General features: G+C 41.3%; 1 protein-coding gene across 14 annotated transcripts in view; it reads right to left on the minus strand.

Moving 5' to 3' along the window:
* Positions 1–25,906, minus strand: part of abca2 (ATP-binding cassette, sub-family A (ABC1), member 2) — a 239,527-nt gene that overhangs the window by 94,184 nt on the left and 119,437 nt on the right. For all 14 annotated transcript variants that reach the window (XR_006377943.1, XR_006377941.1, XR_006377942.1 and 11 more), the window contains 8 exons: positions 17,479–17,691; positions 15,955–16,151; positions 15,621–15,794; positions 11,040–11,236; positions 7,231–7,351; positions 6,719–7,009; positions 4,940–5,161; positions 15–117 (listed from right to left, as the gene is read on the minus strand). Coding sequence is in view for 11 of the 14 variants with exons in the window: in XM_044195602.1 (XP_044051537.1) it covers positions 15–117; positions 4,940–5,161; positions 6,719–7,009; positions 7,231–7,351; positions 11,040–11,236; positions 15,621–15,794; positions 15,955–16,151; positions 17,479–17,691 (1,518 nt within the window). In the remaining 3 variants the exon portion in view is untranslated. The remainder of the gene's footprint in view (positions 1–14; positions 118–4,939; positions 5,162–6,718; positions 7,010–7,230; positions 7,352–11,039; positions 11,237–15,620; positions 15,795–15,954; positions 16,152–17,478; positions 17,692–25,906) is intronic.

Consider the following 25,906-nt stretch of genomic DNA (forward strand, 5'->3'; position numbering starts at 1 on the left):
AAAAACGATCTTACCTGTACTGGGGTCTGTCTTCATTGGCATAGGGGATGAAGTTGCCTCTAGGTTGGGTATAGTTATGATACTGAGATGGGGACAAGATCAGGGGTGGCAAATCTCCTGTAAAACAAGACAAACAGAATGTTCATCCATCAGTTACGGGTTCTTTTATTTATTTTAAGTAGTGCAAAGCATCAGCATTTACTGACAATGAAGATCATTTAGGATGTTTTTATTGCTAAGAGCTTCAACTGCAAAAAGTGAACAGTTTTGTCAACATTAAGCATTTGCTTCCTACTTTGGTACAGCGTGCAGAATAGGTCATAAAATTTTCCTTCATCTGATGTCTTCAGCAATACCCAGTGTTGAAAAGTAATAAAGTGGATTTACTTAAGTTCTGTATTTAAGTACAATATTTACTTGTACTTGACTATTTAATTTTTCTACTACTTTATATATGGTTTTGGGTTTGAGTTTAGTTATTTTCTGTTTTATTTTGTAGACTCACCTATCCTCATGTGTTTGGTAACTTCACTTCCTGTCTTTGTGTTTCCCTCCAGTTTTGATTGTTTTGCCTGCCTTAATTAGTTTCGCCTGTGTCTTGTTATCTTTCCCTCACTGTGTATTTAGTTGGTGTGGTTCCCCCATTTTTTCTGCCAGTTAGTCTTTCATCTCACATCTCAAGCTTTCCAGCTCGTTCAACTATTTTTGTGATTTACTTCATTTATTGGACTTGCCTGTTTTTATTAGGACTTTGAGTTTGTCTGTCTGTCACTTTGGGTTTTTGTTGGATCATGCTGGACTGCCATCCTGTTTTCCACTTTGCCTGCCTGTTTGTGACCGTAAGCCTGCTGTACACCTTTTGTTTCATTAAAATACTGAACTGCTTGACTTGTGACATTACACTTCTACTCCACTACATTCAGAGGGAATTATTCTACTTTTGACTGCACTATATTTGACACCTGTTAATTAGTTATTTGATCAGTTTGTAAAATATAATACACTATTCAGTGCACAAAATCTTATTGGCTTCAAAGTCAATAAGAAAAGTGACAATCTGCCAGACCTGTTTTTTAAAGATTATGAACTTGTTTCAAGTGTCTAATAAAATAACATTTTTCACAATTGTAGTGTAGCAAATTGCCTTATTTGTTCTTGTTTCAAGATACATATATTACTTTCAAGAGCATTTTTTTTAAAACAAATTTACCTACATTTAAAACACTATCCTTACAGAAACATCCATAATGCTGTTTTTCAAACTTGATTTTCTTAAAATGAAGATTATAGAATCATGTACAAGGTAATTTATCATTTTACAAGGTTGTATAATGAAAGTTTGTTTAAAGTTATTTATATACATAAAAACCCAGGAAATTTTGCAGGGCATTATTTTTATTATTTTATTTTATTTTTGATTTTATCTGATGGAATGTAAATGGCAGATAGACATCGATGATAATATGGTGTCCATCTTCACATAAAAAGTTTTGACATTTGTGAGACAGTGTCCAGACAATGCTCGCCTGTGTTTGAGCACCAAGCATCGATAAAACACAGAGGCCTCCTACTTTCATCTTGCCACAGTCTTGCGGAACATTGCCCGCCTGTCGAGTGCTTGATCCGGGATGTTGATGGAGCAGGTCTCTGTAAAGATGTAGGCACAACAGTCTGATTTTCCTCTGGCCAGACTGAGTCCCATTTCGTCCAGACCAGACATTAGCCTGGAGCTGCCTTAAATCCAAGCTGGGCTAGTATGGCTCCAATCCCGGCTGTCTTTCCTCTCTCCTCCTGGGCGATCACAGCAGCCACCGTGGGGCCTGCCTGGTCCGGTTGATCTGGCTCAAGGTCCGCTGTTCTTTTAATCAAAACCTTGGTTTTCTTTTCCAATACCAACAATGATGTATTACTTTCATAGGTAATACGTGTTTCAGCAGAAACATGGAAAAACAAGAAGAGAGAAGCTAGCAGAGTTTGAAGGAGTTACAGGCTGCAGCATCTGCACGCGCAGCCGTTGCCATAGTCAAAATCTTCTGATCCAGTTGATTTGAACAACTTTGGCTTAGCCCAGACATGGGCAAACTACCGCCCGCGGGCCACACACTTATTAATCCGGCCCGCCGAACGTGACCAAATTATATTAAAATCGGTACTGGTAAACCTTGTTCCAATTACCTTTCCCCTGTAATGCCCACGTTTCCCCAAAAGATGGCGCACTGCTACATTGACCTTGTTCGCGCGTATTAGTCTCTTCTTCACTTATGAGCCCTTTTGCAAAAATGAGCTTATCAAAGAAAAGAAAAGTGGATAGTGAGTGCCGAGTTTTTAATAAGGAGTGGACAACAAAATGTTTTTTCATTGAAGTCCGATCAAAGGCTGTATGCCTAATATGCCAAGAAACCGTCTCGGTTTTCAAAGAGTATAATATCAGCCGTCACTTTGCTACGAAGCATGCTATCTATGCTAGCAAGCAGTCAGCGCAGGAACGGGCGGCTACGGCTCAGAGGTTGGCAGCTAATTTACAGACTCAGCAACGTTTTTTTCACCAGCAAATTGCGATTCAAGAGTCAAGTACCAAGGCAAGTTTTTTGCTGGCATTCAAATTAGCAAAAGCTAGCAAGCCTTTCTCCGAAGGCGAGTTTTTAAAAGAATGCATGGTAGAGACGGCAGGTGTCTTGTGTCCGGAGAGCCAAGGCAAGTTTGAAAAAATCAGTTTGTCACGCAGAACTGTGACTCGCCGTGTGGAACTGATTGACGAAGATATAGCCAGCCAAATTAACAAAAAAGCTGAGTCCTTCAAGTTATATTCGGTAGCACTGGATGAAAGCAACAACTTAAAAGACACTGCTCAGCTCCAAATTTTCATCCGAGGGATTAATGATAGTTTTGAGATAACGGAAGGATGTTATTTTCCTTCACTGCATCATCCATCAAGAATCGCTTTGCAAGTCTATATTGCAGCTTAATCATGTCGTGAATCCAGTCGTTAAACTTGTCAACTGTATACGCGCACGGGGACAGCATCGTCAGTTCATCAAGTTCCTAGAGGAAACTGATGCGGACCATCAGTAGTTGCTGTACCACTCTCGTGTCTGCTGGTTGAGCTTGGGCAAAGTGCTTCAACGAGTGTGGGACCTGAAAGAGGAGATTGGCGCATTTTTGGAGTCGGTGGGGAAATCTGACGAATTTCCTGAGCTAAGCAACAAGAACTGGTTTTGTGATTTTGCGTTTGCTGTGGACATATTTTCACACTTGAATGAGCTGAATGTAAAACTACAGGGGAAAAATCAGTTTGTGCACGACATGTACAAACATGTTACAGCCTTCAAATCTAAGCTAACTTTATTCTCCAGACAAATGGCAAACACATCTTTCACTCATTTCGCCACACTTGGCACGCAGAAAGAGGCGACGCGAAACGCAAAGAAATACAGAAAATTACTGGATGACCTGCACGGAGAATTCAGCCGTCGCTTCTCTGACTTTGAAAACATTGAAAAGTCACTGGTGTCCTGTCCCCTGTCACAAGACCCTGAAACCGCACCACAAGAAGTGCAATTGGAACTGATCGATCTTCAGTCTGACTCAGTCTTAAAGGAGAAGTTCAACTCTCTTAAACTGAATGACTTTTATGCTTCACTTAAGGAAGCCATGTTTCCAAACCTCTGGAAGACGGCACAGAAGATGCTGACTTTGTTTGGTTCGACCTACGTATGTGAGCAGACATTCAGCGTCATGAACATCAACAAAGCCCCTCACAGATCCAGGTTAACTGACCAACACCTCGGATCTATCCTGAGAATTGCCACAACAAAACTTACTCCAGATTTTGATGAACTGGCAAAACATGGAGTTCAACAACACTGTTCCCACTGAAACTGAACTTGAGTTTTTCTGCTGTTTATTGATGCACTGGCAAAAAATAAATAAATCAACAAGTTGTTGATCTTTTGGCACTTGATGAAACTGAATTTGTGTTTTTCTGCTGTGTTTACTCAACTGAAATTTATTAATTTAATTAATGCATTTGGAAAACAATTTGTACAATGAGCCTTGCATATTCATGCTTTGCTACTTGTTACAGGCCAAATCTCTAATGTAATATATACATATATATATCCTGGCCCGGCCCCCCTGTCAAATTTTAGAACCCATTGTGGCCCGTGAGTCAAAAAGTTTGCCCATCCCTGGCTTAGCCCTTTAAATCAAATCCAATGAGACATCATTCAATACCATTTCAGCAATACAGCCAATACAAATGTAGCAAAGTTTGAAGGAGCTACCGGCTGCTGCCATAACAGATAGATAGAAAGAAAACAAAACACCATCAGATCAGCATTTTTTTTTGGCATAATGTGAGTATTTTTATTTTAATACTTTAAGTATATTTTGCTTATGGTACTTCTGTACTTTTACTTAAGTAGGATTTTAAATGCAGGACTTTTACTTGTAATAACGGATTTTTATAGTGTGGTATTACTACTTTTACTTAAGTAAAGGCTCTGAATACTTCTTCCACGATTAGCAATACTGTGTTATCGGAGCACAGTAAGACTCATTCATAGAGAAGCAAATGTACATACAGTGATTGCTCTGTGCTTTTGAATCCTTGTCCTCAGGAGAAGGAGTCCTGCTTGTTTTTATTCCAGCCATCAAATAAGGGACTACTTTACAGCTGGGTGAATGCATTTATCCCTAATAGGCCAGAATAATGCTGTCAGCTCCATACAAAAATGTACTCACCAATATCTTGACAGTGAACTGTCTTTATCAGTGTTATCATCAGCACTGAACACCTCACCAATACTACAGTGTGCATTCACTTGCTTTTTCACTGAATGCACTTTCTATCCTGCTTCTGAGGACAAAAATAACTGCTGATTTTTTGTCCCACCAGGCAGGTTGTAACCTACTCTAAACCATTTATGTAAAATCTCACCAATCTCAGGCACAGATAAAGCCACCGTCATGGCCACACAGACAAAGAAGGCGGGTAGAAGGATTTGAGAGAAGAGACCCTTGGTATTCCTCTTAGCACAGTGGAACCGCTTGATGATGAGGCCATGAAACTGACTTAGCTTTAACCACCAACCCTCCAACTTGAAGCTGCCCTGCCCCTCCAGGACCTCTGGCTCTGGGGACGAGGGGTTCTCTGCATCCCCTGGAGGTGAAGAAGACATCAGATGAAAAAGACAAAATGGATTAACAATGAAATGAATAGCAGTCTGGATAATTCTGCAGACTTAAAGACAAAATGCATTTTGCAGTGCAGTGCATACAATATTGTGCTCATCACTATAGTTATGCTTTATTCAAGAACAAGATCTCTTTTACAACAGAGACCTGAGAAAAAATAACACAACATATAACATCGCAACTTGAACTTGACTAAGGATGTTAAATATCTTAGCAACTTAGATAGCAAGGCCTTACAAATAAAAATACAGGTATGCTAATGCCTTCTAGATGTCAGTGATGACCTCTGACCTTTTCATATAACTTTAATATAACTGTCTTGAGTAATGAATAGAATGGTGCTGTGGTAAATGGCATCCAGTGGTTTAAGGGTAATGGCAGCAGCATGAACATACAGAATATCGCCATACTCCAGTGGAGATAGTATACTGGACTTTATAATGCTTTTTTTCTGTAATTAAAGGAGAAATAACATGTTCTGGTATAACAATTCAATTTGAGTTTTTTGTTTTTGTTTGAGGTCACGTTGAACATGTGAATTTTGTAGGACAACTGGCTATCTAACCAAATTCCTAACTATGTATTATACTGACGGTATCAATTAGATCCAGATGCAGTGAGGATCGGTGTGGTAATATTAAGGTTTATGCTCTTGTGAAAAGCATACATTTTGTCTTTCTGGAGTTTAGAACAAGCTAGAGAATGCCTGGTTTGCAGTAGAGTTGATGGGGGGCCTTCACACTTCACAGTGCTGCTGTTGGAAATCAGCAGACACATTTATATTTAATGCCAGTGGTGAGTACTGACCAGTACTCTCACTGGACAGTTAAAAAAAAAATCGATGCAGTGGAACCAGAGAGTTTTTTTTTATTCCATGTATTCTTCCTCGCCAAAACCTGCCGCCTACATTACCCACAATGAAACTTGAAGTTTACAGTTCGGTCGGAGACTAGACTAGAAAGGCGCTATACAAGTACACTACCATTTTGTCATGTCAAAATATTCATGTCTATAAAATACAAAAAGAAAAGTTGATGATGCACATCACACTTGTATGGTGGACAGAAAATGTATTTACATTACCTTACCTTTGTTAATTTTTATCTTTATTTTAGTTAATTTCAGTAATTTATTTAAACTCCAAATTCATTCAGATCAAGGCATTGTGTTAATCACTTGTATACATACGCGTTGGAAGATTGCAAAAATTGTTACAGGACATGATTTTGGGGAAGCTAAGCCTCCTACAGCGTATTGCTACTACCTCTTAAATTTCAATGTTCTATTCCAGCAGTCATTTGCTGCAAAAGTTGTCTGATTGAAGTACATTTTAATATTGTTAATCAAATTGTTCATAAGAGTGGTTCTTACATAAGGCCCAACATGAGCAGTAAAAGGAAAAACATATATATAAAATGTGATGTATCAACCAACATTTCTTGGTTGCAGCTGTCATGAGGCTCAATGACTGGGATGAAAAGTCAGTGTCTGACACAGCACATCTGCCATCTTGTTGTCTTACCCCTTAGGCTGGCAGAGTCAGACTCTTGGCCGTTATCAAAGAGCGGACAGTAATCTCCATAGAAGTCTGCGTAGAGTCCACCTTCACCCCCCCTCACTGAGCCGATGGATGAGGAAGATTTCAGGGAGGACTGGCTCTGGCTCAGCCTGGAGCACATCACCAGATTACTCAGCTCCACCTCCGGCTTCTCACTCTCCACTGAAGGTCCAGTCTCACCCCATGGCCCCCCCAGGCCTGCTGAACCCACTGAGTATTTCCCCAATGAGCTGTCCCCTGGGGAACCCTTCATGTCTGCCCAGGGACGGAGAGAGAGAGAAAGGGAGACATAGATTATATCAGCCTGGAGCCAAAGAATTAACTCAAAAAATGTCTAAAGTCAGAATTTTTACTCAGACAGTGCACATTTTGCAGAAATCTATTTTTATTGAGAAAGTCATGACTGATTTATGAAAGCTAAAAACTTGTGGAGGTGTTGAGCTGTCTGGAGACACAGGGGAGGAACATGGTCTCACCAGCATCACTATTCTCCAGAGATTGGTCCTCTTCAGACACTTTGAGGAAGACCTCCTCCAGGGTGGTGTCCATCACCCCGAAGCTGGTCAGGGCCAGGCTGTCCAAGCTATGCTCTAAAGCCTGGAGGCACACACAACAGAAGAGAATGTAAGATATATATATATATATATACACACACACACACATATATATATATATATATATATACACACACACACACACACACACACATATATACATACACACACACACACATATATACATACACACACACACACACACATATACACACACACACATATATATATATATATATACACATAAAAAACTTTGTCCTTCACCCTCCGTGGGTGGTCTCATCCTTCGAGCTCGGGTCCTCTACCAGAGGCCTGGGAGCTTGAGGGTTCTGCGCAGTATCTTTGCTGTTCCCAGTACTGCACTCTTCTGGACCGAGATGTCTGGTGTTCTTCCAGGGATCTGCTGTAGCCACTCCTCCAGTTTGGGGGTCACTGCCCCGAGTGCCCCGATGACCACGGGTACCACTGTTGCCTTCACCTTCCAGGCCTTCTCCAGCTCTTCTCTGAGCCCTTGGTACTTCTCTAATTTCTCATGTTACTTTTTCCTGATGTTGCCATCACTTGGTATCGCCACGTCAACCACCACAACGGCTTTCCTCTGCTGTTTGTCAACCACCACGATGTCAGGCTGGTTCGCCATTACCATTCTGTCAGTCTGGATCTGGAAGTCCCACAGGATCTTGGCTTGGTCATTCTCTACCACCTTTGGAGGTGTTTCCCACTTTGACCTCGGGGTTTCCAGTCCATACTCAGTGCAGATGTTCCTGTACACTATGCCAGCTACTTGGTTATGGCGCTCCAAGTATGCTTTTCCTGCCAGCATCTTACACCCTGCAGTTATGTGCTGGATTGTCTCAGGGGCCTCTTTGCACAGCCTACACCTTGGGTCTTGTCTGGTGTGGTAGATCTGGGCCTCTATTGCTCTGGTGCTCAGGGCCTGCTCCTGTGCAGCCATGATGAGTGCCTCTGTGCTGTCCTTCAATCCAGCCCGCTCTAGCCATTGGTAGGACTTCTTGATATCAGCCACTTCAGTTATGTTCGGTGGTACATCCCGTGTAGGGTTTGTCCTCCCATGATGGTCCTTCCTCCAGCACGTCTTCCTCTGTTCCCCATTGCCTGAGACATTCCCTGAGCACGTCATCTGTTGGGGCCTTATCTTGGATGTACTTGTGGATCTTGGATGTTTCATCCTGGATAGTGGCTCTCACACTCACTAGTCCACGGCCGCCTTCCTTACGGCTAGCGTACAGTCTCAGGGTGCTGGATTTGGGATGGAACCCTCCATGCATGGTGAGGAGCTTTCGCGTCTTAACGTCTGTGGTCTGTATCTCTTCCTTTGGACACCTTATTATTCCCGCAGGGTATCTGATCACTGGCAGGGCGTAGCTGTTTATTGCCTGGGCCTTGTTCTTGCCATTGAGCTGACTTCTTAGGACTTGCCTTACTCGTTGGAGGTATTTGGCCGTTGCCGTCTTCCTTGTTGCCTCTTCGAGGTTGCCATTTGCCTGTGGTATTCCAAGGTACTTGTAACCATCCTCAATGTCTGCTATTGTTCCTTCTGGGAGTGAGACCCCTTCTGTGTGGACTACCTTCCCTCTCTTTGTCACCATTCGACTGCACTTCTCAAGCCCGAATGACATCCCAATGTCAGAGCTGTAGATCCTGGTGGTGTGGATCAGTGAGTCGATGTCCCGCTCGCTCTTAGCGTATAGCTTGATGTCATCCATGTAGAGGAGGTGACTGATGGTGGCCCGTTCCTGAGTCGGTATCCATAGCCAGTCTTGTTGATTATTTGGCTGAGGGGGTTCAGTCCTATGCAGAACAGCAGTGGGGACAGAGCATCTCCTTGGTATATGCCACATTTGATGGATACTTGTGCAAGTGGCTTGCCATTGGCCTCAAGGGTGGTTTTCCACAGCCTCATCGAGTTCGCAATGAAGTCTCTTAGAGTCCTGTTGTACATCTCTAAGCATTCAGTGATCCATGTCTAAGCATTCAGTGATCCATGTCTAAGCATTCAGTGATCCATATATATATATATATACACATATATATACACACACATATATAAAAAAAAAAAAAAACTTTGTCCTTCACCCTCCGTGGGTGGTCTCATCCTTCGAGCTCGGGTCCTCTACCAGAGGCCTGGGAGCTTAAGGGTTCTGCGCAGTATCTTTGCTGTTCCCAGTACTGCGCTCTTCTGGACCGAGATGTCTGGTGTTCTTCCAGGGATCTGCTGTAGCCACTCCTCCAGTTTGGGGGTCACTGCCCCGAGTGCCCCGATGACCACGGGCACCACTGTTGCCTTCACCTTCCAGGCCTTCTCCAGCTCTTCTCTGAGCCCTTGGTACTTCTCTAATTTCTCATGTTCCTTTTTCCTGATGTTGCCATCGCTTGGTATCGCCACGTCAACCACAACGGCTTTCCTCTGCTGTTTGTCCACCACCACGATGTCAGGCTGGTTCGCCATCACCATTCTGTCAGTCTGGATCTGGAAGTCCCACAGGATCTTGGCTCGGTCATTCTCTACCACCTTTGGAGGTGTTTCCCACTTTGACCTCGGGGTTTCCAGTCCATACTCAGTGCAGATGTTCCTGTACACTATGCCAGCTACTTGGTTATGGCGCTCCAAGTATGCTTTTCCTGCCAGCATCTTACACCCTGCAGTTATGTGCTGGATTGTCTCAGGGGCCTCTTTGCACAGCCTACACCTTGGGTCTTGTCTGGTGTGGTAGATCTGGGCCTCTATTGCTCTGGTGCTCAGGGCCTGCTCCTGTGCAGCCATGATGAGTGTCTCTGTGCTGTCCTTCAGTCTGGCCCGCTCTAGCCATTGGTAGGATTTCTTGATATCAGCCACTTCAGTTATGTTCCGGTGGTACATCCCGTGTAGGGGTTTGTCCTCCCATGATGGTCCTTCCTCCAGCACGTCTTCCTCTGTTCCCCATTGCCTGAGACATTCCCTGAGCACGTCATCTGTTGGGGCCTTATCTTGGATGTACTTGTGGATCTTGGATGTTTCATCCTGGATAGTGGCTCTCACACTCACTAGTCCACGGCCGCCTTCCTTACAGCTAGCGTACAGTCTCAGGGTGCTGGATTTGGGGTGGAACCCTCCATGCATGGAGAAGAGCCTCCCTCTCCAGCCTTGGTGGGTCTGCTCTGCTGTTATTACCCTGCTATTGAGTGTACACTTTCGCAGGTTGAGTTGCGAACAGCCGGTTTATTCTCTTGTGTACCTCTTTAGGCGGCTGGCCAAGGCTTGGAGCCTTTGGACCCTTGGAGCCTTTTTTTGGCAGTTTCGAGTGCTTCAGGTATGGGCATCTGGTTGTACTTCTTGGGTACTTGCTTTCTCATTGCACCTCTCTCGGCCTCTGTCAGTTGGCTCACTTCTCTCCAGCCTTCGTTTCCATGGCTCCCATGGTTGCTCTTATAGCCAAATGATCATTTTATTATATATTTATTTCGGGGGGGTAAGACCATCTGGGAGCCTCTAACTTATGCTGCCGACCGCATCTGCGCCATGCCAGAAGTCCCCGACACCCTCTTTTAAGGGATTAAGACATATCGACATGACATTGATCATGCTGGTCATCATCATGCATGCCAGTCCAAAGATGCCCTATAACAACTCTGTTTAAGATAATTGTTTATAATTTTTTCTCAAAATGAATCCAGTAACAGAAGACCATAAATAAGGTGAGAGGTTTTTGTGTGTGTCTGTGTATGCATACCTGGAACAGCCTCTCAAAGCAGCCCTTCTTGACAGCCTCGGCAGGCAGAACATAGGACAGCTCAGTGTTGGAGTCGGACACCAGCAGGCAGGACGCCACAAACTGGCGAATAAACTGGGTGACCCGAGCCTCCGAGCAAGGCGACAAAGAGGAGGGCGGAGAAAGAGACGAAGGAGGCTGCAGATGGCTGCCCTGGCCTGAAGGATAAAAGGACAACACACAACATGATGGATGGATGGAGCAGGGAAGGACACGATGGTTGAAGGAAAATAGAGAAGAGTGAGACAAGGATGGAAAAGATAGATTTATCAACTTGAGAGAGAAGGAGAAGAGTGGTGAGGTCCACACTGTTAGTAACAAGCTGAGACACAAGTTTTATGTCCTAACAGCTAACAAATGACTGGCACACGTGTGTGTAAAAAAAAAAAAAAAAAAACGAGTAACTCAAGTCCAACAGGTGACCTTCAAAATAATGTCGACACCAAATACACACTCAGGGGTGAATTCACAATAAGGATTGGGTGCACATTTTAATGTAGTATAAACAAGAAATCTCTTTAGTATTTACTTTCGCAAATGGCTTTCCATACCATTGTAGCTTCATTCAACATCACACCTGCTTCTACACATGACTAAGTTAATTATGTTATGTCAGGTGTAGCGTAGGTAACACCTAAATGAAACAAACATTGCCTACGCCACATGTGCATGATGCCTGTGTAACCATTGTAAGTCTATAGAAATTGTAGGTGTAATGTCAGAGGTTGGTCATATCGCAGAGGGCTTGTCAGGCGCTAGTGAGGCGTTTGAGGTACATGAATATTCATATGTTCCCTCATAAAATGCACCCCTAATTGCACTGCCAAGCAAATAGCATCTTGGTGCGCAGGTGCTATTTGAATGTATTTAAATTAGGTAATATGAATGCATTTGGCACAAAATTGGTCCCTTTCTATGTAAATGAGCCTTGTTGCAAAAAAAGTCCAATACACAAACACCAGCGCTGATAGCCACACGCAGTTAATGTGAAAATTATTTGCGTCTTCAGAGAGTTGGGTCGTAACTGAAGTCCATTTATAAGGGGTGTCATGCCCAGACTTGCCAGTGACCATGGCAGCAGTGATTGTAGACAGGTGAGGCAATAGTGCACCACAGTAGGCTACATCATATGCGCACATATGGCATAGACAGTACAATAGGCTACCTGATATTCACCATGAGGGAATAATGAAACTGTAAAACAACATAAAACCTAATGCTGTGAGAAATGGAGACGATGGTTACGCACTGTAGTCCAGCATAGAGCAGAGTAGGAGAGAAAACAACTCTACATGTGCCCAGAGGCATGAGGGAGTTAAAGCACCCCAAATTACAATCACTCTGACAAAACATTCAACACAAAGTGAGTCATAGAAAAACCTGCAGAAATGAATGAAAGAGCAGGGTGAGTTAATAATTAGAGATAATGAGATAATTAGAATTAGAAAGTTCTCTCTCAAATCAAATTTCTTAAGATATGAGTGGAAAGTATTTTTCTTGCAACTGCATTTATAAATTTTTTTTGACTCAAACGTTGCTTAACCATGTCATGTGATATGCTACTTCATTACACCTTAAGAATAAATATTACTGGGACCTCTACAGAAAATTGTAGATGAACATTTAACAGATGCTAAACAATGGCAAATTGCACTCAGCTGCAAAACTTTATGGGTGTGTTTGCACTGTAATATCATTAGCGCAGTATCTTTTGTGAATCGGACTTGGAGACGGGGCAGATAGCAGTTGCAAGTGATGCGCAATTGATGGTGCTATCAGTGGCCGCAATCCATTCTTTGTGAATTCGCCATAGTAACTTGGAACACACACTGCTGGAATCAGTGTTTTTAATAGTCCCTCTGATGTCCATTCAGGATGAACATCTACAAGCTTAAAAATAAACAGGCCCTCCTTATAACAAAGATCATGCCTCATAAACATCAAATTTAGACTTTTTCTATAGTATCAAAAGTCATCCAGGTGATTGCTGTATGTACGTCCATGGTTAGAGTGCAAACAGGAACTGCTATCAGCTAATGCAATAAAACAAACAAGGTTGAAGTGCTGTCCAGTTTAAGCTTATTTACTCACTGCAGGGCAACATTATATTCCCTGCTTACATCACCTTACCCTGTAAAGCCCAAATCTAGAAACAAAATGAGCAGACATTTTTTTTCACCTTTCAGATGTTGCAGGAGGCCTCTGATGCAGAAATTAAAGGGTTTTCTAATATTTTACGTTGTAGTAAGTTTTTAGGGAGAAGATGTGATATTGCAATATTGGCCCTATTTGGGAGTAGAATTTCTGTATTTGTACTCACATTGTCTGAACAAATATACAGAGCAACTAAGGGTTAATTTGCAGGGTGGATTCCTTATTTAGCCCCATAACAGTATATATCATTAATAATAATAATCACACAACATATTTTTTATGGATAGTCATTTATTAATTAAAAAACAAGATAAAATTGTATTTACAAAACTGAATTTCATCTTAGTCCCAGTGTTCAGCCATGTTAATTTGTAATGATAAGAGTTATTTTCCTCTGAAAAGCAAAGACAAACGTTACACTTGCTGCATAGCGTGTTGGTGTGTCCTTTATTGCAGTGTCTGCAGCGTCCTCTCTTCATCTTCACTGGGAAATGTGCGATTAGGTCCTCCTTGCGTACATCCAGTGGGGGGTGTACAGATGACCTCTTGACTGGGACCCTGTTTTGTGGACTCCCATCACGGGCTCCTTGATGAATTTCGTCTTAGTCCCAGTGCATTATCGGTGATATCCGGACCAGAAAAATCTGTTTTGGAAAAATGTATAATAATAATAAATATGTATAAATAATACATATGAGTATTTTCTTTTGGTGTAGTACCTCATTCGTCCAGGAGTGTTCTATCGTAGAAAAGGTTTCAGTCGTAGTCATCTGGACACTGTTTTCAGAATCAAGACGTTTCGGCTCCCATCCGGAAGTCATTCTCAATTGATATGAGTATTATTTTATTATTATATTGTAGTAGATAACCTGAAGGAATTTGGTGGTGAACCAAGTGTTCAGGTTAGAGAGCTAAGTATTTTCCAGGCTAAATAATTTCAATGCAAATTAATCCTAACCCTATTTACACATTCCACTAAATTCATACAGTGCTGTCTGGCTAGCTTATTATGCTCTCTACTTATCATACTAAAAGGAATACATGCATCCCCCCAGAACACGTACATCCCCACATTCCAGAACATTCTCACTTGTCCCTGAACAATGCAACAAGCATCCCTCAAAACATTCCAGAAAATTCAGAACCTGTTTCTGCCTAATGCAACAAGCAGCTATTTGGGCAAACAAACAGCCCATAAAAAAGCCCAGGATCAGGTAAATGTCTTTTTTTAACTGATAAGATACAGTTTTAAATACTGCAACCAGAATAATTTATTCATTTTTTCAGTTCTGGTCTAAACTAAAAATTTTAACAGAACACATTTAGAGTTATAATGAATCATCAAATACATTATATTTATATTAGTATTTTTTTTTCTATATGTGAACATGTGAGAAGTGCAATGTCTCCATGTAATGTGTAAGGTGCACATGCTATTTTGACTACCACCCTCACCCAGATATGTAGAATTGCAACACAGACATAACAAGCTCAAAATTAAATTTTGATGAATGTATTCCACAATAACTAAATATCTACATGGTCTAGACATTGTAACAATCACAAAAAAATAGTTAAGATTTTTTACTTACTTGAATCTTGACAAATCCAGTTCAATAAAACGAAGAGATGACCTTGAAGGAAAGTGTGTGTGCAGGTTGTGTGAGTTCATGGCCAGATGGCAGAACCTATAAACACATTTACTATCCAATAGCATTGGAAGGATAAACAATTGGACCCATTGACTATGTAAATGTAGTCTTTAAAAAAAACATTTACAGATTTTGTTTTAGCATAACTATAGAAGCGATGTATGTAATTTTGCAACTGTGGGCCTTAGGGCTAAGGCATGATGGTGGCAAAAACTCAAAACACAGTCATTCTAAATGAAAATGTGCTTTTTTTTGTTTTACACTGTCAATAATAATGTTTTACAGAACTACGGATCGGAAAGTGCTATCAACATGATTCTTATACCCTTAGAACACTGACACTCTCCTCTCTCCATTCATATACAGATATGTGGTGTGTTGGAAACCTTTTGGACAAAAAAAGTCAAACTTTTTTTCAAAACAACTGTTCTAGAACATGTATGGTATGACTCACATGCAAACTGATGGCATTTCTGACGTATAAGACAACAATATAAGTTGCGTCTTGCTAAGACATGTAGTGACTTGGCCAAAAGCCTGTAAATAATTGGAGTGAAACCTGAAAATAAAACAGCCTAGGGTTGAAAAGGTTCAAGGAACCTGTAATTGACATTTCCTACTCTCAATTTTACTGTAAATCTGTCGATAATTTACAGTCTGACAACCCAACAGGTGGGCAAACTGAAAACAAGAGCTATTTAAAACTCATACAGAGAAACCACACACACATACACACCTCGGCTTTCATTCTGCTTTTTGACCAGTGTCAGTTTGTATCCATCTCCGTAGGTGCTCTTCAAAAAGAGTGGTGAGCCACAGCACTTGAGTTTCCCGTGTGAGATGATGGCAATGCGATCTCCCAGAAGGTCTGCTTCATCCATATGGTGGGTGGACAGCAGAATTGTACGGCCTGGGGCACAGGTACAACACACACTTACACACACACATACAGTAGCTGGTTTGCACTGCAATTACCAAACAAGAAATCAAAAAAGGACATGAAGTGCATCTGCAACAATAATGTGAAAACTGAATATATAAGCAGATCATTCCATACAGCCTCCACTCACCCTGTTTGTATTTGAGGATGAGGTCCCAGATAGCCCTGCGAGCATAGGGGTCCACCCCTGCTGTGGGTTCGTCCAGGATGATGGCCCTGGAGCCACCAACGAAGGCGATGGCCACAGACAGCTTCCTCTTCATCCCACCGGACAAAGTCTGCACCAAGCTATGACGCTTGTTGGATAACTCCAGGTCAACAATCATCCTGGATGCACACACACACACACACACACACACACACACACACACACAGCAAAGCAATTTGTTACTTGCTGTAGCAGCTATCCATATTAGTGTTTATAACTACAGTTATACAGTCGCTATAGTACCTACTATAGTTATTCAGTATAATGTTCATTTCCACAGCACTAATTCCATCAGTGCAACAACAGAGTAATGTCATTTCATAATCAGCACTCTGCTGCTCCTAGTTTTTATGTTTAACAAAAATGTTTTCATTCACTAATTAACCCACATTATGATTTATTTACTTTGCTGTTTGTTCAATTGCTGTTTAGTTATGGTCAATGAAACTCAACACCTGTGGATGTTCCACAATAAGAGCCTATCAGGAAAGGGAAGGATTATGCCCATTGAGCCACTGGAATACTTTCAATGGGAAACATCTGTGCAGGAAGTGTTGAGTTTTATTGACTGTATCTTAACAGCTAATTGAAAAATGGCAAAGTGGAAGCAACAGGAAATAATTAGTGAATGAAAACAGTATTTGTTTAAGGGAAGAGAAACTGAGAACAGCAGAGTGATGAGTACACCATGACTCTGTTGTTGTACTGATATAGTTAGTGCTTTGTAAATGTACATTTTACTGAATTTATCGAAGAAAACAGGTACACATGGAGGAAGTGTTGAGTTTATTAACTATTAGCAAGTTTTGAGTGTAGTAACTGGGGAAGAGAAAAAAAGCCTGTTCCAAATAAAGGCCCATGCACTTGATGTAAATAAAGGCCCCAGCCTCTATTTGAGAATTTACTGAATAAATACCTAGGGATAGTACTTGATGTGAAACTGTCATAGCACCCAAACACAGGTGACATTTACAAGAAAGGATAGCAACTATTATACTTTTCATGTAAGCTTCGACACAGAGATCCTGATTGTCTTCTATTGTTCATTTGTGGAGATAATTTTAACCCTCTGTTTTATTGTTTGGTATTTTTTTATTGTCTGTAGGTAATAAAAAACAGTGAATAAGATCATAAGTGTGTAGTAAGATTGCAGGCCAGCAATGAAATAGTATTACGCTGTTGTACAAGTCCCAAGAGGTAAGAAAAGGGCAAGCAATTCTCAAATCCTGATGTATCAGATGATCCTAATGTATCAAATCCTCTTTTTAGTGAATATGAGTTGTTGCCATCAGGTTGAAGGTACAGGGTACTTTTTAACACTAGGCATACCTGAAGATCTTTCATACCTTCTGGTATAGATGGAGCTATTTATTTTGACTGTCTTTATTTGTAAATAATGAATTTCCATAAACTAAACTAACTTAAATGTAGTAGATTTGTACTGACTTGTCCATCTCCTTGCGTATGTCTTCTTCAGCCATGCCTTTGAGTCTGGAGTAGAACCACAGGTGTTCCTCCACACTCAGCTTGTCAAACAGGACATTGTGCTGCGGACACATGCCCAGGTTCTGACGAATACGCTCCATCTCCGTGCGGATGTCATGACCATATATGGTGGCAAAGCCAGAGGAGGGCGGGAACAAGCCTGTCAGGATGGACCTATGACATATCAAGTGTAGGTAGTCTGTAGCAGTAGCACTGGTGAAACAGTCAGGCAATTTAAGCAAGATTTGTATGTTGCATGTATATATATACATATATTGGATCCCAGACAGCTTATTTGATGTTGTGGCATAAATTGGTCTAGTTAATGATTAACCCATTAGATAACTTGACTTATGACCAAACATCACTCAGGGATGGTATAGATGTCCAGGAGTGGAAGTAACAAATTATATTTACTCTTGATACTGTAACAAAGTAGTTTTTTTGTGTACCTGTACTTTCGTAGAAAAGGTTTCAGTCGTAGTCATCTGGACGCTGTTTTTAGAATCAAGACGTTTCGGCTCCCATCTGGAAGTAATTTTCAATTGAGAACTCTGAGTTCTCAGACCATTTTCACAATTGAGAATGACTTCCGGATGGGAGCCGAAACATCTTCATTCTGAAAACAGTGTCCAGATGACTACGACTGAAACCTTTTCTACGATGGAACACTCCTGGACGAATGAGGGACTACACCGTCCTGTACCTGTACTTGTTTGAGTATCTTAAAAATATCATTTTACTTTTACTTTATTTTTTATTTCAAGTATTGTACTTTGCTACATTTCAAGTCGCAAATGTTACGGAGTAAAAACAAAAGTCACATGAAGAAGTCATGATAAACCATGTGAGAATGAAGCAGAAGAAAGGAACCAAATCTGGCAAAGAAGCTGCTGATGTGTCTGTGGCTGCAGGAGGGCAGAGCTCCATGTTCAGAGAGTTGTCTCTCTGCACTCAGCAGTTTGCAAACAGTACAAAAAAGCAAAACACTGCAATAAAATAAAGGATGACATCATTCATTTTTGTTCTTAACCACCTCCTGAGAAAAATATCTGGCTTTTTAGTTACTAAATGCTCCACTATGTTCACCAGCTAGTGCCGAGCATGCTAACTTTGTCTGTCTGCTGTTTGGTCCTGAGCAGGTAGCATACAGTGTGTTTTTGGAGCTTTTTCATGGAAAACAACTGCCTGCTGAGGGCAAAAACAACACTATGAGAGCGGTCAGCCAAAACAGTAAAGTTGTGGGCTGGAAAAGTAAACAATGAGCTGAAACTCACTATAAAGCTCTGTAAAGCAGAGGGGAGCTGCCAAATCAGATGATAATTCTCTGTAGGTTCATTACTATGGGTGACCCCTTTCACATTGTCACAGTGTTTTCACATTTGATACATTGTTATTACAAAAATATCGATTATAGACATTTTAAAGTAAGAGTACTTTTATTTGAGTAAAATATACTAGTACTCTTTCCATCCCCTAGGTGTCTAACATAATGTCTTGGAATGAGTTACAGTACATCAGCCCCTAATCCCTGACCACTGACCTGAGAAACCAAATCCCATAGGTAAAAAAACATATGCACCATGCATTATCAAAACTATGATTGATTAAATCCAAGATTTGGATTTATGAGGTCTCAATTGTGATATTTTTGCCTTGCAATTGCCAATAACTGATATTTTTGTTGATATTTTTGTATCTGCAAAGGCCCTGAAAAACTATTTTCTTAGCACTTTCAGTATCAGGGCCCAAGGGTCCATGACATTGAAAGTGCAAGGAACCTATTGTTTTTGTAGAGATTATTATTATTATTGTTATTAGGGCCTGAGCATGAAAGTTTCTGGGCCCTGATAAATTAATACATTTCACATGTTTGATAAGAGTCTCAGCCTGAAGTTATCTACATGCCAATATTCAGACATTCATAGCGCCACCTACTAGCAACAGGAAGTTGGCTCATTACTATTACCTATACTATTACCTATAATCATTACTCATAGCAGGTTAACCAGATCCACCTCAAACTTGATGATGTGTAATAGTGAAGCTTGTGAGTTTTCTTCAAAAGCTGTTGCCATGATGGCTCATTATTCGCCATGAAACAGTCATTTGTTTTAACTTGAGTGTACATTGTCCGATCTGCCCAAAATTTCATGTTTGCGGCCTGAGGACTTCTACATGTGAGTACTGAGCTATAGTCATAGCGCCACCTACTGGCAACACGAAGCAAGCCATGTGTGGCAAACATAATCTGATCTACATGAAATTTACATTGTGTGGTCTACACTTGATATAGAGCAACATCTGCTTATGTGTCAAACCTGGTCGCCATGGCAGACGGGTGACACCATGCCTAACAGGAAGTGGGAATAACTCAGCAATGTTTCAAGTGATCAGCGTCAAACTGCATGTGGTTATTGATGGACCACTCCCAGTTACACTTTAGGAGTGATAGTCATAGCGCCACTTACTGGCAACAGGAAGCAAACCACATGTAACAAACATCATCTGATCTACATGAAATTTAAGTTGTGTGGTCAACACTTGATATACAGCAACATCATGTATGGGCTTGGGCGTGGCCAGGAGGCTCTATAGCGCCCCCAAACGAACGACACATTTGGGATAAATTTGCTTTGATCTTCATGAGATTTTGGGGGTTCATTGCTCTCATCATAAAGAACATATTTCAGTTTCTTTTGAGAGCGTTTTCCCGATTTTAGGCCTTTAGGATGCTGACTCAGTCATGAAACTTTAGCCTTCAACATGGCTAGGGAGAGCGGAAAACTCACAAAACTTGGCACACGCATTAGAAGGGGTGTGTTTTGTTTTCTGGTATAGTCTGGTGCTTTGGTGTGGCAAAATGGCTCGATACGTTTCAGCTAGATGTACGAAATTTGGGAGGCAGATGTATCATCTCTAGACTTAAAGAAAAGCCTCTTGGAACCATACCCTAAACCAGGAAGTCAGGAAGTCAGCCAATTTTAATTTAACATGCCATTTACAGGCTCCGTACTTTAACAAACTCCTAATCAGACCAACTTCAAATTTGGGCAGTGCAATCTAAAGACCTTTGCAATGCTAAATTGCGAAGGTTTTTAGATTTCCTCAAGCGGTGTTGCTGTGGTGATGCAGCAAATTCTGGGGTCCAAAATTAGTAACAGTGCTAAATGTTTCACCTAAATGTACAAAATTTGAGGGACACATGTATCATGTCCAGACGTAAAAAAGCCTGTTGGACCCATACCCTAAACCCAGCAAGAAGTCAGCCATTTTTAATTTAGTAGTCATATTTTGTGATTTTCGAATGATGTGGCTGGTAAGGGGTGGCAAATTTCGATGTGTCGCCATGAAACAGGAAGTGGTTGTAACTTTACTGTACATGGTCTCATCTGAACCAAACTTCACATGTATGATAAGAGTCCCGCCCTTTACACATCTATATGACAATATTTAGTTATTGTCATAGCGCTATCTACTGGCAACAGGAAGTCAGCCTTCTTTGACAAACAGCATCCGATTTACATTGAATTTACATGGTGTGGTCTACACATGATATCCAGTAAGCATTATTAGTCTGTGTTCTCTAGTGCCACATAGTGGACACAGAAAGTAATATTTAAACACGAAAAATTTGAACGGTGTCAGCCGGCCTCTGCTCACAAGACTGCGGCTGTCACCTCCCCTCGCACTTGTAGGCGAGGGCACGTTCAACGCTGCTTGCAGCTTTAATTTATTTTGTGATCCGAAATGTCTTGTGCTTCTTACAGAGTCATTATTTACTACCTGTAGTAAAGGATTACAAGCAAAACTCTTTCACATTTTCATAGTCAGGATGTTCATAGCCAGTTTTTTTTACCTTTCTACATGCATGAAATCAAATAAGATTTTCATATCACCTATTTATACAGTGTAATTACATAAAATATTGGTGAAAGAACATGATATATATCAAAATCAGAATGAGGTTTATTGCCCTGGTGTTTTGGTGCATAACAATAAACTTAGTAAGTAGAAGATATAAAAAAGAATAGAAAAATAAATTGAAAATAAACAATAAATTATGATTTTTTAAAATACAAAATTACAATATACCTGTTTTTTTAATGTTATTTTTTTAATGAAAGAGCTGTACAGTTTTGTAAAGGATTGTGCAAAATATTGACCACGAAATGTGCAAAAGTTGAAGTAAAAAGAATGCGTGCAATGTACAAAGATAATAGTCCAAAAGATGTGCGTTAATGTAACGCATTGAGTCAGTGTGTAGACGTGAATACGTGTGGTGGCAGTGGGAGATGGGATAAGGGTTGTGTCAGTGGGCCTCCTGGGCCTTGTTGATGAGGCCAGCTGCAGACAGAAGAAACTGTTCTTATGGCATGAGGTTTTGGTCTGGATGGACTGTAGCCTCCTGCCAGAGGGGAGTGATTAGAAAAGTTAGTGCCTGAAGTGGGAAGGGTCAGCCACAATCTTTCCCACTCGCCTCAGGGCCCTGAAGGTGTACAGGTCCTGGAGGTGTTGGTGAGGTAGATTGCAGTCAATCACCTTCTCGGTGGAGTGAATGATATGCTGCAGTCTGCCCTTGTCCTTGGCAGTGGCAGCAGCGTACCATATGGTTATGGAGGAGGTGAGGATGCACTCAATGATGGCGGTGCAGACGTGCACCATCATTGACTTTGGCAGGTTGAACTTCTTCAGCTGCCGCATTAAGATGGTACCCAGGAAGTGGAAGGCCTCCACAGTGTCAACTGGGGAGTCCCACAGGGTGATGGGAGTAGGTGGCGCTGGTTTCTTTCTGTAATCAACTACCATCTTCACCGTCTTTAGAGCGTTGCGTTATTCAGACTGCACCATGTCACCAGATGGTCAAACTCCCACCTGTAGGCAGACTCATCCCCACCAGAGATGAGCCCAACGAGGGTGGTGTCATCTTTCCCCAGCTTCACGTGTTGCCTCCTGTCGGACAGGAAGTCTGTGATCCACCTGCAGGTAGAGTCAGGCACGCTCAGCTGGGAGCGCTTGTCCTGCAGTAGAGCCGGGATGATGGTATTGAAGGCGGAGCTGTCCACAACAGGATCCTGGCATAGGTTTCTGATGAGTCCAGGTGCTGAAGGAGTGGAGGTCCATGTTTACTGCATCGTCTACAGACCTGTTGGCTCTGTAAACAAACTACAGGGAGTCCAGGAGTGTGTCAGTAATGGATCTGAGGTGAGACAGTAGGCACTCAAATGACTTAATTACCACAGAGGTCAGGGTGACGGGTCTGTAGTCATTTTGATGTTGGCAGCCTTGAAGCAGACTGGTATGTGTCTCCAGTGAGGTGTTAAAGTGTTAGGAGAGTGGCGAGGCCAAGAGTGCATTTTGCCAGTGCTCGCTATCCCAAACCAGGAAGAACTATGCCTAAAAGACAGAGACTCAGACTCAGCTCCACTTTTTGATGTTTTTACATTGCTGATTTTTGAAATTTTACTGATTTTGTTATTTTTAAGTTTGTTTGTAGGGACAGTTAGGAATAACTTTTTATTCTGTATGAGCATCTGCTTTGTGCTTTTGTTTAATAAAACCAAATAGATCATTTTGATCTACTGAAAGACCTTTTTCTCTTTTTTGACTTCTTCAATTGATACCCAAGGCTTCTTCAACAACACTTTGGTAAGGCTCCTTGTATTCTACAGTTCTCTAATAATGTTAGAAGTGCTAATCTTTGTACCTCAAGAGAGGGACAAGCGTTAAAGGTGTTAGGATAGGAGTTTTAGGCCGAGTGATTCCTAGAATGAGGGATATACCTCGTTTTGTCCTTTAATTCTCTATTAGACACTAATAACCTTTAGGAGCAGAGACACCTCCAACACGACCTCGACTACCCAGTGGTTAGGTACGCTGAGGTTAGGTATTCATTCATGATCACCCCGGTGTGCTACTACATTGCATAAATCCTTGAACAAACCTGACAACCTAGCAGATAGGCAGGAGGTAGTTTAGTAGTCTTAGTAACTCGAGCTGCATGGCAGTGCTTGTGAACAGTGAAAGTGCACCAAATCAATAGGAATGGGACTTCTCAGTGCCCAGATTGACATTTGTGTTAGATTTTGGAGTCCATCAGAACCGGTTAACAAAAGATATCTATGAACACCGAAGACAGCTGATCAGCACAGTGCTTAGAGTTAGAAGGAGAGACAGAGTCTGGTTCAGCTGCTTTGCGGGGGTTCTGCCTCTTGAAAAGCCTGTTAACGTCCCTTTCCATGATGAAGAGAGTCATCATAGTGGTGGGTGAGGAGGGGGCCTCTGAGGTGGGCAGTTGTGGAGAGGCCCCTACTGACGTGGGGGAGGTGGAGATGGTGGGCTGGAGCTGGTCGATGGAGTCACAGGGGATGGTGTCAGGACTGTCCCATTGTCTTTCAAAGTGACAGTAGAACTCATTCAGTTCGTTGGCTAGGGGATATATTATAATACCACAGAACCCTTACTACCGAATTTAAACATGACCAAAACCACCTTAAAAATAAAGCATTTCATTCAGAGCCAATGAAATGGAGATATAAATTGGGTATATATATTGTACAAAGTAGCAAAGCCATAACTGTTATATAAACTGTCCAGATAATGTCCTCCATTGGGGTAAAGGGTTTCTTATATACTGAAGTTGTGTCAGTTGGTAATGGAGCTCTCAGCTCACTGGAGTCATCCTGATGCGTCTTCCTGTGGATACAGAGACTTTCCTGATGCTGCTGGCAGCTGTTTTGTCCTCAAACTTCCTCTTCTGATGGTTTCTCATATTGTGAGGAGAGTCTGGTGGGTCCAGGAACACCTCATCAAACATGAGCTTCATCAGATGATCTGTAAAACATGGCAGATTCAGTGTTACTTACTAAATTATACTGTTGTGTTTTATTAGGGCCAACCATGTACAACTGCAGATAAATTTGGTCATATGTATATAACAGGGCATGTGGTGATCACAGTGCTTATGTCAAGGTGATTACAGTATGACAAGAGGAAACCAAAATGACAGAACAAAATTCTTAATCCCATAAAGTGACCAGTGAAGTTACCCGCCCATTGAAATTGTGTAATTCTTGAATCTAGCTTTTTATAGCATACTATGTATTTCATTTCTAGGTGATCTAACCATAGTTATGACATTTAAATATGTTTCTTCTTTAATTCGCTTTCTATAAGGATCACTCCCAGTGTTGATGTAGCCTGAAAAAAGTGTTGTGACATTTGGAATGTTTCTTAGTATGTTTTTTTTTTGTATTTATACTAATTCAAGTAGACATGGTCATTATTTTGGGCACTGAAAATACTTTTCCTTACATTGTCATATTCTCAGTAATTGCACGTACCATGCTCTTTATGTAGAACCATAGGATTACACTGGAAGGGCTCAGTGGTGTTGGCTGTATAGGAAACAGTGGATGTGCCAACACCAAAGTCTTGGACAGCTGTAACAGAATTATTTTTTTCATGAAACAAGCAATATGACATAAGAACAATACATAGCAATATTACATTATTAGTACAACTATTAAAGGCTACAACAGCTCATTGTTAAACTTTATCAAAAGCAGTTGTAATATATCAGGTAAGAGTTCTCAAAGACAATTGTGTGCCAACAATATGTCTCTGTGGTGGGTTGATCTGGCAGGCAACATCCCTTGTTACCGTTAACTGTAGTGATGTGCTGGCCTGTATGCAGGAAACAGTTATAGTTTACTCCAACATCATCTCAAATGTGTAGTTATGGCAACTTCTATAAACAGTGCAAAAAATGATAAATAATTTTTTATCAAGAGTGAAGGAAGAAATTGATTGCACAAAACATTTGACTGTGAGGGTATCTTGTGTTGTGACATACCAAAAGCTTGTAAATTCAGTTTAAGTTCCCGATGCAAAAAGCAACATTTACCTAGTGAGACTCTGTGTTCTATAATGTAATCATTTAAGACTACATGAAAGCAATGGGAGAGACCGAGGTCTGTTGACAGTATTCCTATATGTGTGTTACACTTGAACTGCAACAGAGCTGCAATAGTGTCACCAATAATAGTATTGTAGTAACGCTAAGTGTATCTGTGAATCAGAATGGTTGCATTGGCGTCAGCGTGACTTTATACACACTGTCCAGTGGGTCACTACAGCTTTCAGGTATGAGCAAGTTAGTGACTTGGTGCTAATCAAAGTTAGACAACGTTGCCTAGCAAAGGAAATACGGTTTCCGAAATTCAATGCAGTGTGACTGTTTCTTTTTTACATGTGTACCTTCAGGGCATGTCTATCACATACATTTACATACAGCAGCAACGCACACACATACCAGCGAGGATCACGGACCAGAAGGGGCTTTCATGCATGCTAACAACAAAGCCAGCTGAGCTTACACTGGACTATA

The sequence above is a fragment of the Siniperca chuatsi genome, linkage group LG5 (assembly GCF_020085105.1).
Source record: "Siniperca chuatsi isolate FFG_IHB_CAS linkage group LG5, ASM2008510v1, whole genome shotgun sequence".
Lineage (NCBI taxonomy): Eukaryota > Metazoa > Chordata > Actinopteri > Centrarchiformes > Sinipercidae > Siniperca > Siniperca chuatsi.